At 40.4% G+C, this 18788-nt stretch overlaps 1 protein-coding gene across 1 annotated transcript in view; it reads right to left on the minus strand.

The window, feature by feature from the left end:
• ITGAV (integrin subunit alpha V) overlaps window positions 1-14980 on the minus strand; it is a 91160-nt gene extending 76180 nt beyond the window's left edge. Inside the window, exons 1-2 of the mRNA XM_047084652.1 lie at window positions 14796-14980; window positions 4354-4481 (exon numbers count right to left, since the gene is read on the minus strand). Coding sequence (XP_046940608.1) covers window positions 4354-4481; window positions 14796-14980 — 313 coding nt within the window. The remainder of the gene's footprint in view (window positions 1-4353; window positions 4482-14795) is intronic.
• Window positions 14981-18788: the final 3808 nt, after the last annotated feature.

Consider the following 18788-nt stretch of genomic DNA (forward strand, 5'->3'; position numbering starts at 1 on the left):
TTATGAGGGAAGTCTCAGAAGTTATACAACATGATTACAAAAATATCTTCAGGAAAAAAGAGAACAGACCAAAAAATACTTATCTGTACACCTATAACTAAAACTTTATTTCTTCACTATAGGAAAGGATCTTATGATCCATTCATTCACTCACCTATTCAATTTGCTGACCACCAACTTGTACTAGGCACCAGGCATTGCTGTAGGCCCTAGGGCTACAGCAGTGAACAAAACAGATTAAAACACACACACACACGCAACTGTTCTCATAGAACATACAAACTAACTGAAAGAAGGAGACATTAACTACCTTACATAAATACCTTATGTAGCAATGTGAGTATTCCAGGGAAAAAAAAAAGCAGAAAAGAGGACAGAGCACAAAGTGGGAAAGGGGCAAATGCAATTTTAAATAAGATGGTCAGGGAATGACTGAGAAGATGGTATTTGAGCTATTCTTGAAGGTAGGGGTGGAGGGGGCACCCAATGAACATTTGAGAAAACAATGTTCCAGGCAGAGAGAAGAGCCCAAGGGTGAGGTGGAAATGTGTCTTTTGTTTATGAGCCACTGCAAAGAGACCCAATGAGGCTGGAAAAGAATGGAGAGGAGAATAGCAGAAGATGAAGTTAAAGATACAAATAGTGGACTGAAACTCAGGGACCTCTCGGCTACTATAAGACAGATGGTAAGGTATTAGTGGAATATGAACAGGAGTGTTATAATCGGAATGTTTTAAAAGAATCACTCTGGCTGCTGTAGAGAACAGTCTGGGAGTATCCAGGGCAGAAGTGGGGAAAACAGTGACACATAGCAGCTCTCTTCCAACTGCTCCTCCAGGTTTCCTATCCACCCTGCTCTTGGCCCAGGATGTTGACCAGGATGAACTCACGGACTGCCGTGTCCCCTGGCTCCCATGTGGATTCCACCAGTGGGGAGCACACACAGGATCAAAGGGAGGGAAGAGAGTGAGTCAGGGTGGTTTTTTCCCCCTGCTCCTCCCTTCCAGTTACTCTGGACTGGCTACTGCCCTTGGACAAAAGCCACAGCTCCTGTCCTGTGGCTTTCTCCACCTAATCCTCTGAATTCTAGTAACCACTCCCTTCCCGATCTACCTTCAGGCCAAGGGGCCCAATTGTAATGAGACCTTGCACAGTACTCTTTTAAAATAGTTCTTTTACTAAAAGCTCCTCAAACTATCCCAATTTAAGCATACCATCCTGGCAGTACCCTTGCTAACTCAGGAGTCCACGGCAACAGTGCAGGTGGGAGACAATGGTGGCTTAGACCAGGATGTTAGCAGCAAAATGACAAGAAGCAGTTAGATTTTGATTTTCTGATAGATGTAATGTCACGCATAACTCCAGATTTTGACATAAGCAACTAAAAGGATAGCATGCCATCAACTGAAATTAATTTCTTAAAATCACAAATCAATAGAAAATATAAGTAAATATAGTAAATAGTGGTGCACAAGAAAAGGAATGCTATGGCTTACAAACAAATGCAAAGATGATTAATCTTACCATTAAAGGAATATAAATTAACATAATCATATAAAATATACATAAATAGATACATAATATGGATAGGATAATTACAATATAAAGTTGACAAAGATAAATGTATGATGATAAATGGTGTTGTCATGGATGTCAGAAAAGGAGGAATGGTAAAATTCTTCCCATTGTAAAATTGGGGGAATATAAACCTCTGTGAAGAATAATTTGCCACACCTATCAAAACTTCAAATGTACATATTTAAAAATCCTCTGCTAGGACTTTATCCTACACACATACTCACACATTTGCATAAATACATACATATAAGATTTTTCCCTACTGCAGTGTTCATAATTACAAAAGATTAGAAACAATCTAAATGTCCAGCAACAGGAAATACAAGTTAAATAAATTAGGTTATATACACTAAAGAATAAATACCATCAGTATTTTGCAAAGAACAAGATAAACTCTTGCTTATATATACATATGGAAAGGAAAACTACAAAAGATTTATATTGTTGGGAGGGGTGGGGAGGAGTCAAGTGCTTAACAGAAATATTGAGTGTATTCTTATTTGTGAGTCTTTTTTTTTTAAATTTTTTTTTTTTAACATTTATCTATTTTTGAGAAGGAGAGAGACAGAGCATGAACAGGGGAGGGGCAGAAAGAGAGGGAGACACAGAATCTGAAACAGGCTCCAGGCTCTGAGCGGTCAGCACAGAGCCCGACGCGGGGCTAGAACTCACGGACCGCGAGATCATGACCTGAGCCGAAGTCAGACACTTAACCGACCGAGCCACTCAGGCGCCCCTTGTGAGTCTTTTTTTTTAAGGATATACACATATGTGGGAGTAAGAAAATTCTAAAAAGATCAAAGAAATTGTTTAGAACAACTGCCTCTAAGCAGGTTGATGTGAGAGACTCCTTTTTTTTCATTGTATACCCTTTTTGGACAGTTTGAAATTTTTTTTTTTACCAAGTGCATATATTAATTTGTTAATAAACAGAACAGTACATAAAGCTAAATTTTAAAAAAGCAATAAATAATCTTGTGTTCCATAAAAACCTATGGTGTTGAGTACAGAAATATATCTGAAAAGTACAACCTATCAAAACTAAAGTATGGTTTCATTTTATTATTATCTTATTTTGTTAGAAGATATAAATGCCCTGACCTGTATTATTTTGAATCACTGGTGTTTCTCCATTTGTAGTCAAATAGAGCCTATTGACATACTCTCGGGGTTTTCCAAATGTCAGCCATATATGGAAAATACAACAGGGCTTAATGTAGATGATTTCAAATGGAAAAAAACAAATATGTGACCTGATTTCTATTAAGAGTTAACTTAATGACAGACACTCATTTTGGCACTGACCAGAATGCCAAATGGAACAGCCTACACCATGATTCCTGTTTCACTAATATTATAATTCCCAGAACTAATATATTTTAGAACTAGCAGGAAACAACAATATGGAAAAAAAATTAGTTGTCTTTAGGCTTATCTTAAAATATTCTCTCAAAGCCAGCAAATCAAAATTGTTAAAAAATTCTGTAAAACTATTTTACCAAAAGAATGCCACATTATTTCTTTGAAGATTCTCTAAGTTTGCACCAATGCAGACAAATATTCCAATACAAATGTGTACAGGATTCTATATATTTTATTTCATTGATGTAAATGTAAAACTCAACTTTTTTCTTCCCATCTTCCTCATGCTATTTTTCTCCTTTCCACCACAGTCTTGTCTGACACAGAAATTTGTCCCTATAGATAAGATTTTAATGTTATCCAAACCATAATGCATAATTTATCCAAGAAATTTTGGGTAAGAATTTTTTTTTTTAAGTCAACCAAATCTACTTGAATACAAAAATTCTTCAACTGGTTTTGGTAGCATCACTCAAGGTTTTAGATTATTTCATGATTAGGGACTTGATGTATAATTGTCAGTAAGTTGCACTTCAATTTTGCTGACAAAGAAAAAGACAAAAAGCCTTGTTCCTTCTTCTCAGAAGAGACAGAAAAACACTTTAATATATTTCCCCAGATTTCTGCAAATTCACATGGTTTGAAACTGAAGACATCCAAAACAGTGAAAATACAATGTATTTTTAAGACTTTTATACATATATGACAAAATTGTAGGAAAAATGTTAAGTCTTTTGTCTTGATGTAACCTTCCTAGGGATCTGAAGTGCTTATATAAATTGTTTTATTAAGTTGTTACATTTAAGCTAAAGTAAGTTCTTCTAAAAATTAAATGATACTAAATAAATATCTAATGGGGGGAATGAAGGGGTTTTGGGACAGCACCCGCCCCCCCCCCCCCAATGTGCCATTTTGGCATATGGATTATTTTGAGCTGAAGGCACTTGAGATCCTGTGGACTCAAGAGACTTTTGTTGCTCCCTTAACCACACAGATGAAGCTAAATTGAGTATTTTTCTCAGAATATGGGTTATTAACAGAGACAAACTTTATCTGAGTGACCCATCTGTATGGCAGGGCAAACATCTAATTATCAAACATCTGCTTCTCTTATTACCACTCCATGAAATGCATTCCTTTCCTCTGAAATCCCAGACCCCTACCCCCTTTCTCCTTAGTTCAGGATGACATACTATACCTCATTCTGCCTGTCTTCAGAATTTCCATGTCTATATGGATTCCCCATACATATATGCACCTATTAATTTTGATTTTCTCCTGTTATCTGTCTCCTGTCAACTTGATTCTTAGCCCAGGTAGAAGGGCCTTTAATGGAGACAGAAATTCTTGCTCCCCAACAGGAGGGAAGGGAAGAGAGGGTAAAGGAAAAGAGGCCACTGTTGAAATATTTACCTGTGGCATCGAATTCAATTGGCTGGCACCCGCGGTGAGAAGACCAGTCACACTTGAGGACTTGCCCTCCTTCCACAATCCCAGGCTGGGTAGTGTTTGCTTTGGGTGCTCCCACCAGAAGAAACATCCTGGTAAAATACAAAAGGGAAGATAAGATTTTAAATGGCACAAAGCATAAACAGTAACCTATGATTTAGAAAGAACAATCATTCTCTTGCTATTATCCACAATTATTTTTAACCATTCACTGAGGGCATAATCTATCTTCTATATTCATTTGATGCTCTTACATACATACATTATTCAATACAGTTTATCCATGCTAATAACATCTTATAAGGCAACTTCAGAGTGACATGTCATTTAAAAATCTGTGCTGGTCAAACTGTACACTTTAAACATATACAGTTTATTATATATCAACTGCATCTCAAAAAAGCTGTTAAAAATGTGTGCTGGCTAGAATCTGGGACAGATGTTTTGATTTAGGGTTTTTTGGAATGGTTTTTTTGTGTGTGGTCTGCCATAGACTTTCTATATCCTGAATGCTAAGCAAAACTAAATAAATAAATAATTCTAAAGTATTGTAATTCTACCTACTATCATTTTTTTCTTTTTGAAAACATATCTTGTTTTGGAACTACTGTACTTCAGTAATTTTTTTTTAATGACTAATAAATTTATCTTTTCAGAGGATTAATCTAGTCAATCCTGGCCAAAGAATAGGATCGCTATTCAATTTCTTATCAGGATAAAATGAGCAGGAGACAAAATAATACAGAGTCCAGTTTCTAAGCAAAAGAGACCTTTTCATTAGTTTTTTCTATTCATTCAGAAAAAGAAACGGCTTGAGTGTCTCGTCTACATAGAGCACAGTCCTGGGCACTGGGAACATCACCATGAATAAAACAACCTCGTTTCCTGCTCTCGGTGGTGTTTACATTCCTTTTGGGAAGAAATGGAGAACTTGACCAAGAAAATCAGTCATGCTTACAAATGCTGTGAAGGAAAAACTTCTTTACATAAAGGAAAGTAATCTTGAAAGAATGGAGGGGAAAGACTTACTTTACATAAGGAGAAGTCAAAGGAAGTTTTCTGTAAAGAAGGAAGAGGAAAGACCTTGTTTAGATAAAGTAGCAAGGAAACTTACTGCTAAATATAACCGAGATGTACAGGATTAGATGGTCACCAAGGAGTGTTTGTGTGTTGGGGTGGGGGGGGGAGGGGCTGGGGGGGGAGGCAAGGTGAGAAAGGTGGGATAAGGGTGTGGCATGAAGAAGTAGATGGGAGCACCCCGGGCAGAGGGACAAAGACCCTCAGCAAGAAAAAGATCAGTGTCGGAGAGTTTCAAGAAAAAGGTGTGGCTGAAGCAAAAGAGCAAGCTAAGAGGGACACATGATAAAGGTGGGGAGCTTGGCAAGAACTAAATCAAGCAGGGCCGTTCAACTAATGTAATACTCTTGGATTTTATCATAAGGTCTATGTGAAGCCTTTGCATTTTTTTTAAGCAAAAGAATGACACAATCTAATAGAGAAAACTATATTTGGTGCCTTCTGGGGAAAGGATTAAGGAGGGAGGGGAACAAAATGGAACAAGGAAAGTAAGAGACTTTCAGCAGGGAAGGGAGGAGATAATAGTGACCTAGATTGGGAAGGTGGGTGGAGAAGGAGATGGGTGGGCAGACTTTGGAAATATCTGGAATAGAATGAACAGGAATAGCTGGTGGCTGTAATATGGGGGAAAGGGAAGATTAAAAAATGTCACCCAGGTTTCATTCTGAAGTGCAATTTACTGCACAAAAAGAAAAAAGCCTAAAGAGTAAGGAAGCAGAAGGCAGATTAAATATTTACAGGAAAACCAAGAATTCAGTTCTCAATGTTACTCTGAAGTATCTGTTAGACACCACTTGGTAGTCCGGAGCTCTGAGGAGAGTTTTGCCTCAGAGATCATGTATTGAGAATGTCAACTTAGGGTAGATGGGTTCATGCCGGGAAGCTTTAGAAAGAAGAGAGCCAAACAGTGAGCTCTGGGGAGCAAGAGCCTTTAGGAGTCAGGTAAAGAAAGAGGATATAGTAAAAGAGAATGAAAAGAAACTGATTGAAGTATAAAAGAAAACAGGATATAGTTATACATGGAAGGCCCTCAATAAATGCTACCACCATTATTATTTCACTTCCTCATTAAACATTTAGTCACTTAAATTGTAGCATAGAAAATACTTCACTGCCTTTCCTTTTTTTTAAAGTTATGAACAAAGCTACATTTTAATATGAGATGTGCTCATTTTAACTTTTACTTATCAATTTCAATTTCATTTCTTCCGGGTGGTATCTGCTAAATCATACTTAGACTCGTCCAGAGCTGGCTGCATGACTGACTGGCTGGTTTAACAGGAATCCTGCTTTCTGATATTCATCTTAAAACTCCATACTCGGGGCGCCTGGGTGGCGCAGTCGGTTAAGCGTCCAACTTCAGCCAGGTCACGATCTCGCGGTCCGTGGGTTCGAGCCCCGCATCAGGCTCTGGGCTGATGGCTCGGAGCCTGGAGCCTGTTTCCGATTCTGTGTCTCCCTCTCTCTCTGCCCCTCCCCCGTTCATGCTCTGTGTCTCTCTGTCCCAAAAATAAATAAACTTTGAAAAAAAAAAAATTAAAAAAAAAAAATTCCATACTCAATAAAAAAAAAAAAAAAAAAACACTCCATACTCAAAGGCAAAACTCCCAACCGAACCACACCCTGTTTAATAAAGCTTTATGCAGTCATATTTGGCATCAGTAAAACATCAATGCTGGCTCCTTCTCATCACAACCAACTTAGTTTGCACTCAGCAGGAAAAAAAAAAGGCTATGAGTAGGAGAGGCCTTACGTACCCCCATGAATAAGAGGGCACTCAATGTCATCCAGCCTCCTTTACTGCAGGGGAGCTGGTTAATAGCTAAGATATTTATGTAAATAAATATAATTTTATATTATAAGTATAAATAAATATAAATAATTTTCCATTTCAAAAGGTCAAAAATTTGGCCATACACATCATAAAACTTCCCCTATTCATCTGGATTAAATGTTTTTTGGGGTTTTTTTAATTTTCTTTCAATGTTTATTTATTTTGAGAGAGAGAGAGAGAGAGCGAGCATGAGCGGGGCAGAGGCAGGAGAGAGGGAATCCCAAGCAGGCTCCACACTGTCAGCACAGAGCCCCACGCGGGGCTCCATCACATGTGCTCAAACTGTAAGACCATGATCCGAGCTGAAATCAAGTGTCAGACACTTAACCGACTAAGCCACCCAGGTGCCCCTGGATGCAATGAGTTTTGAGCGCATGATAGGGAAAAGAACATTTCAGACAAGTATACTTTTCAGGGTCTACACCTGAAAAGGCTGGGGTCAAGTCCTGCAATAGTCCTAATAACCATAATACAATCACAGGTATACATATGATTTCAGTGCTGGGTAACAGCCAGGTTCCAGATGAGGACCAAGGAGGTGGTTCTCAGAATTTGCCTAGAAATTTCCAAGAAAAACTCATTTCCTGACCATCACCACATTGCACATTATAGAATCTTTTATAATTTTTTTTTTTTATCAAAGCTATTCTTCCTACCTTATAATAAACTGCTTCCTTGAGGGGTACCTGGGTGACTCAGTCGGTTAAGTGTCTGACTTCAGCTCAGGTCATGATCTCAGTTAGAGCCCCTCATCCAGCTCTGTGCTGACAGATTGTGTGTCTCCCTCTCTCTCTCTGCCCCTCCCCCAGCTCACACACTCCCTCTCTCTCTCTTTCTGTCTCTCTCTTTCTCTCTCAAAGGTAAATAAATATTAAAAATAATAATAAAAATAAATAAATAAATAAATTGCTTCCTTGAAAGTAGGAGACTCTAATTTATCTTTGGGCCTGGCACATAACAAGCACTCAAGAAAAGTTTTTTTAATTGACAGGTAAGTAGCAAGTAAATTCGATAGTTACGGGCTTCAATCTTAAGAAAGCCCTATGTAAATAGCCATTTCCACTACCACCAAAAATCATCCTCTATTAAACATCCAATTATTTAAATTACCCTTACAACAATTTCTTTACATACATATTTCTTCTTAATTTTGGATTTCAGACACTTTCTTTACTTGGGCACTATGAGAGAGGGCTGGAAAGTTACTCGCAGTAAGGGACTTCAGCAAAGACACAAAAAAGGACGTGGTAGGAGGGTTCTGAAAGAAAACTGCACTCCACTGGCAGCACAAAGTTCGCATTCCTTGGATAAGACCATGAACATGGCTGCTGCTTCTCATCCGGCCATTTGCACATTGTAGGCATGAAATGATGGGTAATTAGATGTACTAACATGGGTGTTCGTTAGGTTTTCCTAAGCATACTTTCATGTGCAGTCTTGCACATTGGTGAAATGCCACAGAAATGGTAGAATAATATAAAAGGAATGTGTGAGCACTGTTAATTTCTAAATGCTAGGTTAATGGGGGAGAAAAAAAAGCTGAGGAATAAAAGTACTTTTTCCAAAGTGTCAACATAATATTTACTTTTAAAGAATATTACAGAAAGTTTTTAAAAAAGAAAAATGGGGAGATGGAGAAAGTAAACTGCCTTAGACAAATGTTAAGTCCTAAGAAGGAGCTATATAAAGAGAAATTAAATATTTATAGAGAATAAAAAGTAAAGGATGATAAAAGATGATATTTGAGAAAATTAAGGAATATAAAAGCAACACAGACTACAGAAAACAAAAGCCCTGTTGATGTATTAGGAAAATGAATTTTACATCACGTATTTTTTTTACTAGAATAACAAAACAGCCTGCTAATGAAATGCTTTATAAGAATTAAGTAATTATTGAAGTTCATCTAAGAATGTCTAACTAATGTCTGTAACAGCTTAATTAGGGTAAGACAAGTGACAGAGCTGAAAAAATTTGGCAATATAAACAGCACTGTCTAATAAGCAGTTGGATACTATAGGTTACAATTACCCGATATAAATCAACTGAGAAAGTCACTTGTTCAATATTTGAGCCTCAGCTTCCTGTATAACAATGCCCACTGTGATCACTTCTAAAAAGATTTCTGAATGTGGACAGTAGACAAAAACAAACTTAGAAAATCTGAAGGCATCATAAAAATATATGATGGCCCCAGAATTAAAAACAATTAATAAACTATTCTAATAAAGTAGAACACATAAAAGTTAAAAGCTATTTTCAAAAAGGGTTTCCTTTCCTCAGTTTCCTCAAAGGATCATTAATTAACTTAAATGCAAGACCTCAAGAGGAAAAAAAAGGAAGAAGGGTACAAAGTAGAGGACTTGCAACACTTCCTGACAAGAGTGGGGAGCTGGGGAAGACGCTTGGGGTTAGCTGGAGCTGACAGAGATTTCGCTGATTAGCAGTGAAAATCTGAAGCTGAGCAACTCCGTTTCACATGCCTGCCGCCTTCTGCTGGCAGACTCCATCTCCTCCCAAGTTTACCCAAGAACAGAATCAGGATCCTTATCCTCACTATTCTGGTCAAATGACTCAAGACATGTCCATCATTATGGTTTACATACACGGGCAGACTATTAATCAACATCATGCCACAAGAAATTCTGAAAGATTAAGAGCAGAGTGTGTCGGTGGGGGAGGAGAGGTAGAAGAAAAAGGGAGTGAGGAGAAAGTGTAGGAGAAGGGGGGTGGGGGAAGACAGGATAAAACAAAAAAGGGGGAGGAGAGGTACAGGAGGAGTGGGGAGGAGAAAAAAAGAATAGATGGGCAGGGAGAAGGAAGAGGAAGCGAGAGGGAGACAAGAGGATCAGAGAAACCAACCAGGAGGATGCCTTTCGGATGCACTTCCTATCCAAAGTGGACTTTAAGGGCAGTTGCTTCAGGGAATGTGACCTTCACTACCAAGGAGAGGCAACCAGCCAAACAATGACAAGTACATTTTTTAAACCCTCCAAATGAACTAAGTTATTTGGCTGTTTCAGCACTGACTTCTCCAAGATAAAGCATGTCTAATATATCTGGCTGACTCTGGGCTGACCAGTGAATGAGCCTTCATCAAAAGCAACTTTCGAAAAATTACCACACCCGTATATAGAAAAAAATGTGTATAAAATAGCATGAATGTTTTTTCAGAGAGGTAATTCCAGTCTCAGATTTACTTTTCATTTAAAAAAAAGTGCTGCAGGGTCAATATTTATATGACATGAAACAAGCACAGTAACTATAAATTCTAGACATTTTCTCTTTTCTTTTATAATGTCCTATAAACCCCGGGGGGCTTAATCAGGAGTAATCAACACAGAGCTTGCCTTTTAAATTATAAGAGTATAGTCTATATATGTATATTATTTATGACAAGAATAAACAACCAATATAGCCAGAGCCACACAAAGTTCACAAAAATGAGCTGGCATCACTATGAGAAGGGTTATGAACATGGTTACAACGCTGAGGTGAGAAACTGTGCGTCAACATTGAAAAGTACATGCAAGTTGTGTCAGGAAAAGGGGCTTCATCCAGGTTAAGCAGTCTGGACTTTCTCTCTGGCCATGGACGTACTGTTGAGGAAATTTTAGTAGAGTACCAGATCAAAAAGATGCTTCAGAAAGATAAAACTATTAGAAACATGTAAGATCTAAGAGCCAAAGGATGGGGACAGGGATGAGGATCTGAGTGCCACAGACCACCCTTCTAAGCTGAAATCAAGGAAGCTGAAGTCAGGTGCAGAGCAGAGATGAATGCAAGAAATAGTAACAAGGAAGAATTTCTAGGACCTTCTGTCTGGTGACTAATCACTGACTAATATTAGGGGACTACAGTAGGAGAGACAAAGGAAAATAGAAAATGAGAGGGAGGAATATGAAATTATTTCCAGGGCAACAGAGAAAATGATGGCACCATTATTAGAAACAAAGGTGCAACTGACATCACCACTTGGTGAAAATGAGTGGAGGGAAGATGGGCTGGTCAAGGAGGAGAGATCCACAGGCTGTGGGATTATGAAGTTGAAGCTCTATTTTTAAATCCAAGATGCTGCCAGGGCAGCAGTTTTATTTTAAAAGTTTTCCAGGTGCTGCAAACAGGAAGTCAGAATTGAGAACTACTGAATGCGCTGTAGGACCTTCTGCGACCAGGGCAAACTCACCCACACCTCTTCCTTGGGGTCACAGGAACATGAAGCAACTGTAAACAAGGCTTCATTAGTATTTAAGGGGGGGGGGGGCAAGAATTCCAATCCAGTGTTGCTCATTACAGCATTATGTAAAAATATATATGTAAAATGAGAACTGTATACCTTATATTTGAAGAATAAATAAGAAAATTGTCCAGTTACTTTCTTCTTAAAAATTTAAAATTTGTGGGACACCTAGGTGGCTCAGTTGGTTATGCGTCTGACTTCAGCTCGGGTCATGATCTCAGGGTCCATGGGTTCGAGCTCCACATGAGGCTCTCTGCTGTCAGTGCACAGCCACCTTCAGATCCTCTGTCTCCCTCTCTCTGGTCCTCCCCCACTAGCACTTTCTCTCAAAAATAAGTAAACTTAAAACAAATTTTTTTTAATTTGAATCCTAAAATTAAATGGACTTTAATTTCATACCCTGTCTTTTGATCCCAACTTGCCCCCAACCTCACACCAATCCACTCTAACAAATAAAGACTGAAAACCTTTCTGGCCTCAGTGTCCTCATCTGTAGCAATGAGTTTATCTACTTCCCTACTTCCCCTGGTGCTTTGTGCTATAGAGTGAAGTGAGATACCATAAGTAAAAGTGCTTTGTGAGTTATAAAATAGGCTAATCAACACAAGATATCATTATCCTAATTAAACCTAAGGTGCAATTTTCAATTTCTCCAATTATTCCCCCAAGAAAAATGTGACTTTACTTCATGGCCTGTATATGATCTTTAAATTTTATGTAAGTTTGGCAATATAGTCACTGTAAATTAATGTATATAGGGGAAAAATGCAGAATGCTGACTTATTATTTTTCACAATTTTAAATCACAATTTTTGTGACCTTTCACTTTAAACCTAGGACTCATGATTGAAGGGATTTCTTGAGGAGTCACCTTAATATTTGTCCTTAGTATTTTTCCTTTTCTTTAATAGTGACTCATTAGTTTTCACAACAATATGGAAATTAACTCAGTAACAATTTTTTATAACAACAAAAATGAAACATAAAATAATCTACAGCTTGCTGGGAGTATTTAGATACCAAAAGAAACTAGAAGCAATGGAAAGAGACTTCATTACTGTTGCTTCCTCATTGATCGAGGGATTCTTCTTTTAGGAGAAAGGAGTCTTTAATAAACACTTTGTTATTTGTGGATTTTTTTTTTATTTTAGAAGTTTATAATCACACCAAATAACAATAACAGTAAGTGCAGCTGTTAATATAAATCACATCCTCATGTACCTTGGATCCAATGCTTGTTAAATTTAAAAGTATCTTTTACAAAACTAAACATAATTTTACACTAAGCTTTGTAAAATCTGAAAAGCTAAGAAGAAGCCTTTGTTTGTATGTGTTTTTTTTTTTAATCTCAAAATTGATGCCTGTTTACGGTAGACTACATCTAGAACTCACTAGTCTATCAGTAACAAAGTCACTGATGAAGATTTCAAAATATTATATGGAATCAAAGCAAGTTCAATTTTACCTTACCATTGAAGGCCCACATGAGAGGTCATGCAACCTGTGTATTCATAATATATTCAATAACTACAATGATTAGTCAAAGATTAGCCGTCCAGGCTGGCAATCAAAGATGGTAAACCTCTCATGACAACAGTTCGATATTACTGCATTTTCCATAGTAACAACACTTAAAGTTTATCATCTTGTCATCATCTTTACACTGCTAAACTCAGACGGTTTCAACTTACACCATTTACAAAACATTCCATCAGCTCTGAAGTATTTAAGCGCTAACTCTTGCTAATTTAAGTACCTACTCTTGTCAAAAGACAATATATTTTCTCAAAACTACTAGAATTTCTGTACCAATTAAAGCTAAAAGAGCACCTCTGATGACAACTAAAATCGGTACTATCAAGGCATACCCTTGAAGCTATCTGGAAACAAAAGAACTTTCAAATAACAGATAAGGCTGACAGAATGATTAAATCAAATGAGGAGGGAGTAAATGTTGCCCAAACTTAGTGATCATTTTTTTTATCATTTTGGAAAATCTGTGCTTAGGTCTGGATAGATAGAAGGCGCTGAAACAGAAGACAACAAACAAAACTGAGTTCACCACATAAAACAATGCCTAGTTTCCACTAATTGCTTCCATACTATTTACTGCTGCAAGGTCGTCACCTTTGATGAAATCAACACTCAGACAAATCATCAACACCTTTGATGATCAACACTCAGACAGTATGAATAAATCATTGAAAGATATTTAGATCACCCTCAAAGTAGGCACACATGAGTTGGAAAAATGGTCCTATCAAAGTACTGACCATCAAGATTATTCCCCTTCTACCGCCTCAAAAATAGTACCTTCAATACAGAAAAAAGAGAAGGGAAAAAATGTTAGAATTTCCAAGAGCCCTAAGAACAGTCTTCCTTCTTGAAAACAGGACTTAAACATCAGAAGGCATCCAGTGAACATCTATCAAATCAGCATTTCTAACGCTAATATGGGGGTGAGGTGGTGAGAACGATGATGTCAGGTTCGGTCAAATCAGAGACAACTTTGAATCCAATGGTGACATTAACTCTGTTACAAATCCTGACGGCCTTTGCAACGCGAAAACGTTAGCAGTTTGAAAACGTAACTGAATTCTTAAATACTGCAGTATTCAAATGACCCGCAGTGAATGAAAAGTCAGCAAACACCCTTGTTCTTTGTGAACAATGACCTAAATAATGAATCACTATAAAAAGAACACATGACACATTCAATTCGTCTGTTCGCCCTCAAATGTGCAAAGGTCTGACAGTATCAGAGATAAGACACGAGTTTACTACGACGGTATGGTCATTTTAGTCATCAGAATGTCTGGAAAAGGAGCGAACGAGAAACGGAATCAGCCCGCGAGGCGGAAAGTGTGGGGGAGGGCTTTTTAAGTCTGCGAAGCAGGCTACGGGGAAGGCGAACTGGTACCGGAGGAAAAAAGAAGTTCGGGAATGAGCCTGACCTAGCCCGAGACGCTAGCAGGGGCGGCGCGGAGTCCGGCGGGACCAGCCTTTGTTGCTTTCCCACTTGCCCCGAATTTGAAGCGCACGTCTGCTTCAAAGCTGTCCGTCCGGGGAGAGGCGAGGGGGGCACTGAGAGGAGGCGGTGGGTGCCGCGGGGGTTCGCCTCCCCAGACCGTCCATCCGCCCAGAACCTAAACCCCCGGTGGGGGTGGGGGGACGGACAGTCTCCCCCGGGGAACGCAGGGTGGGCGCGCGCGGTGGGGGAGGGGGCTGACTCCCCTTCCAAGTGCGGCCACTTACGAAGACGCGCTGGGCACGAAGAAATCCACCGCGAAGCCGAAGTAACTTCCTTCGGGGCCGGAGTACTCGGCAGGACTGTCCACGTCGAGGTTGAAGGCGCCGCAAAGAGGCAGCAGGAATCCGGGAAGAAGGAGCAGGAGGCGGCGCGGGCGAAGGCGCAGCCGCCGCCGCGGCGGAGAAGCCATCGCCGGAGCGCGCGCGGGGCGCCGAGGCCGGAGCCGCGGCCACCCCTCCCGGAGCGCACGGTGCCCGCGGCCCGCCGCCGCCTGCGCGCGCCGAAACTGGCCGGCCGCTCGCTTCGCGGCGAGTCCCCGACAGCGCCCGGGGAGGCGGGAGGGCTGAGCCACCGAGCGGCCGCCCGGGAAGTGGGGCGCAGGGCGCGCGGGGCGGGGACAGCGGCGCCGGCGGCCCCCGACCTCCCTCCCGCTCGGCCGCCCCGCGCCTGGGCTCCCGCTCGGGACTGCGCGGGTGAGCGCCGCACCCCCCGCCTGAGTGCTGCCGCGGGCGGTGGAAGGAGGTAGAGAAGGGGGAGGAGCCGGCCCGGGAGGCCTGGCAGCGGCGCTGGAGGAAGTGAAGGAGGAGGAGAGCCGTCCTCCGACTGGAGAGAGCCGGGTGCACTTCCGTGCGCGCGGTCGCCTCCCGTCCCGAGAGCGAGGTGCCAATGCCGAAGCCCCAGTCCCTCAGATCCCCGGGCCGCGGCAGCGCTGTTGGACGAGGGCCTCGGACCCAGCTCCGGGGGGACAGTGGTGCACGTAGGGATGGCCAAGGGTCCCAACCCGCCCGCGTCCAGGGGCACCCCACGCTCCCGGGTCCCGCCGGGAACTCCTGTGCTACTTTTGTTTAAAAATGAGGACAGCTTTATCCGCCTCTCGGTTTCTACTCCTAAAACCCTGGCAGGCTCTCACAAACGAAACTCTGTAATTAATGGTAGTTTTCCTCCCCCACTCTATCCCACACACACACTGAACTTAATTATAAACTTTCAGAATGCTAGCACAGCCCCTTCCAGGAGTCGTGTTAAAGCTGAACTTGAAGGATTGGCAGGGCAAAGAATTGGCAGTAATCGTTTTAAATCAAGTCAGACTAGTAGAAACCTTATTCCTAGTTTATTAGCTGAAGTTGGGTGATTGCGAATAGCTAACGCATTGATTTAGGACGCGTGAGTAGAAATAGAATTTTAGAGTTGGAAGAAGGAATATACACCATTGAAGTAAGGCCTCTGTGAACCTGTTGCTGTTAGAGTTTCCACGGCCTCCAGGCTCCTGACAGTTCCCCGGACTTACTTGAGAACTGGAACCTTGACCTCATTCTTTATATTCTGTAGTCTTACCACCTGGCCAGGCAGACAGTGAGAAATCGTTAAAATGTTGGATGGAGATGAAATGATGAGTAAACTTTGTCCAGAGAGGGGACTTTCCTATACTGTGTATCATGTGTGAAGGAATTTGGTGAACAAGACAGAGTATAAATGCACTGCATAGACCTTAAAAACCTACAAGTACTGGAACAGTAATTTTGGATTGTTTTCCCAAAGCAGGTATTAAAACTGAATCACAATGCACACTAATCTCCTAGCTTTTAATTAGTCTTGTGAAGGAGCATGTATTTAAGTGGAAATGAAATGTCTAATTTGAATTTTTAGTACTTAATTGCATTATATATTTTGATTCTTAAATTTGACTCCAAGATATGTCCCCAAACCTTGGCCATCTTTCACACACCATGGCCCAGCACTTGTCTGAAGGAAATTACCTCGTGAGGCAGGTGATCCTGGACAAATACGTAGAAATACAAATGTTTTCTTTCCCCTCTGTTCCAGATGCACTGAAGAGGCAAAAACTCAAAGGGTCTTTTATTCCTTAAAAGCCTGATAACCAATCCCTTTGGAAATCTGTCCAGCCAGGAATAGCAGAAGATTGTGGAGATTTAAACTCTAGCTGAAATCAGTAAGCCTTCCCACTCCCCAACTTCTGATCCAGGACAGAGATCCAGTAGGCCAGAGGAGGGAAGAACACCAGGAAAAGGAAGAATACAAAGCAATGGCAACACGTATGTGCCCACCGAAATTGAGTGAACTCAGGTCCCCATTTCTGTTAGGAGACCGTGAACCAGACTAACCCAGTATCTTAAGGCACTCTTGAATAATAAATGCAGGCATCTTTGTAACAGAGTTATCATGCTTGAGCAGTCACCTACCCAACACCTTGCAAATTCAGGGAGTTTATTATAGTACGTATCAATTCAGCCAGCACTTATTCGGAATCCACAGTGTACCAAGGCATTGTGTCCATGGGAGAGGGAGAAGCATATTTTATTCTATGGAAGAAAAGCTGTGCCTCTCACCCAGTCCAATGACGCTACTCTTCACATCGTAACAATTTCCCCACTTAAAAGAGCTGGATAATATATCTACATTAAGTACAATCACTTTCTTACAGAGGAAATAAAATATTAGATGGTAAAAGGAATTTTGACTTTGAATTTTACCCTCTGCCAAGGCTGTCCTTTAATTAGAATCTTGATTCCATTGTTTCTATAAATTCAAATGCCTGAGTTCAATCGCTCAGTTCACCCAGTACTAGTTAATGGTCAAATCACTTCAACCTGGTCAAATCACCTTCAAATCACCTGGTCAAATCACTTCAACCATTCTATGCCTCGATTTTCTTATCTATAAAATGGGAAGGATGGCAACACCTACTTATAGAATTGAACAGTACCTGTTGCCATCAATACTTTTACTACTGTTAGTTTAGTACAGTGGTAATAGTAAATTTGTATGACACGAAATTTGTATTATTATACTCTCTTAGTTCTAGTACCTATCCAACAGTTCCTTCAATAACCACAATCAAACTAGAACTCCACTTGGCTTTTTCTCTGCACACACAAAAGCACAGTCCAGTTACTCCAAAATAATTTAAGAAAAATTTCAAATTTTTATCTCTCAATATCAAGGTGGATTCAGTTCATAACTCATGGAAGCCCTTCTGCAACCCCCTTCTTCTACTCTCCATTTCTCTAGAGACTTTAATCCACTAAACTCAACCCTACAATGTTGCTGTTGCTTTTTTTGTCTGACTCTCTCCTGCCTCTCCTCTCCCAAGTATTAATGAGGGAGATTTACTTGGCCTCTCAGGCTTCATCCCCACTCCCAACCCCAGTGCTGTCTTTTCCTATCTGAAAAGATAAGAAAAGATGCCAAGCCAGCACCCGGTGCTCCTTGGGTGGCTGAGAAGGCAACAAAAGTAGAAAACTTATCTCCTTTTTAGGTTTGCTTCCTAATCTACCCCTACAATGTTAGGATTATTCAAGTCTCTGCCTTGGTTCACTGCACTTCTTGTTCTACACATCCCCTGCATGATCTTATTCATCACCACATTCTTGCCACGCCCACCTCCCAAAGTGGCTTTAGCCATATTAAATTAATTACTTACAGTTTCTACAGAATGACATCTTGGTTCACAGGGCTCTGTCTTCCTAGAAAACACTAGCCTTTCTCTTGGACCACTTCCCCCAGTCTTCTGCCTTCTGCCACATGCAAACATACACAAGGTCCTCTATCTAGCTATTTCCTACCCTTCTTTCAAAATGTGTATCAGGCATCATTTACATCCTCCATGAAGCCTTCTATAAAGAACCATGCCTTCTTGTTTTTGTATCCTTTGTGCTCACCACTGAGCTCAACAATGGAATTAATTCTACTCCCCAGAGACTTATTAATAACTAACAATTTTATTAAGCTTACTCATTATGTGCTAGACTCTGTGCGGAGCATTTTGATGTGTATTAAGTCATTTAGTAATCATAAAATCCTATCAGATAGATTCTATTAGTAGCCCAAATTTAAAGGTGAAGAAACTGATTGTCTAGGAGATTGAATAATTTTTCCAAGGTCACATATCCTTGTGGGCAAGGAAGGGAGCTAGTAATGATCTCCAAGGCCTTCCGCATTCCTGAGAACCTGAGGCTTCAGTGACCTCCCCAGGCTAA

This window comes from Lynx rufus, unplaced genomic scaffold (assembly GCF_022079265.1).
Source record: "Lynx rufus isolate CCGP_SWC_20201006 ecotype Redwood Valley unplaced genomic scaffold, mLynRuf1.p SCAF_2, whole genome shotgun sequence".
NCBI lineage: Eukaryota > Metazoa > Chordata > Mammalia > Carnivora > Felidae > Lynx > Lynx rufus.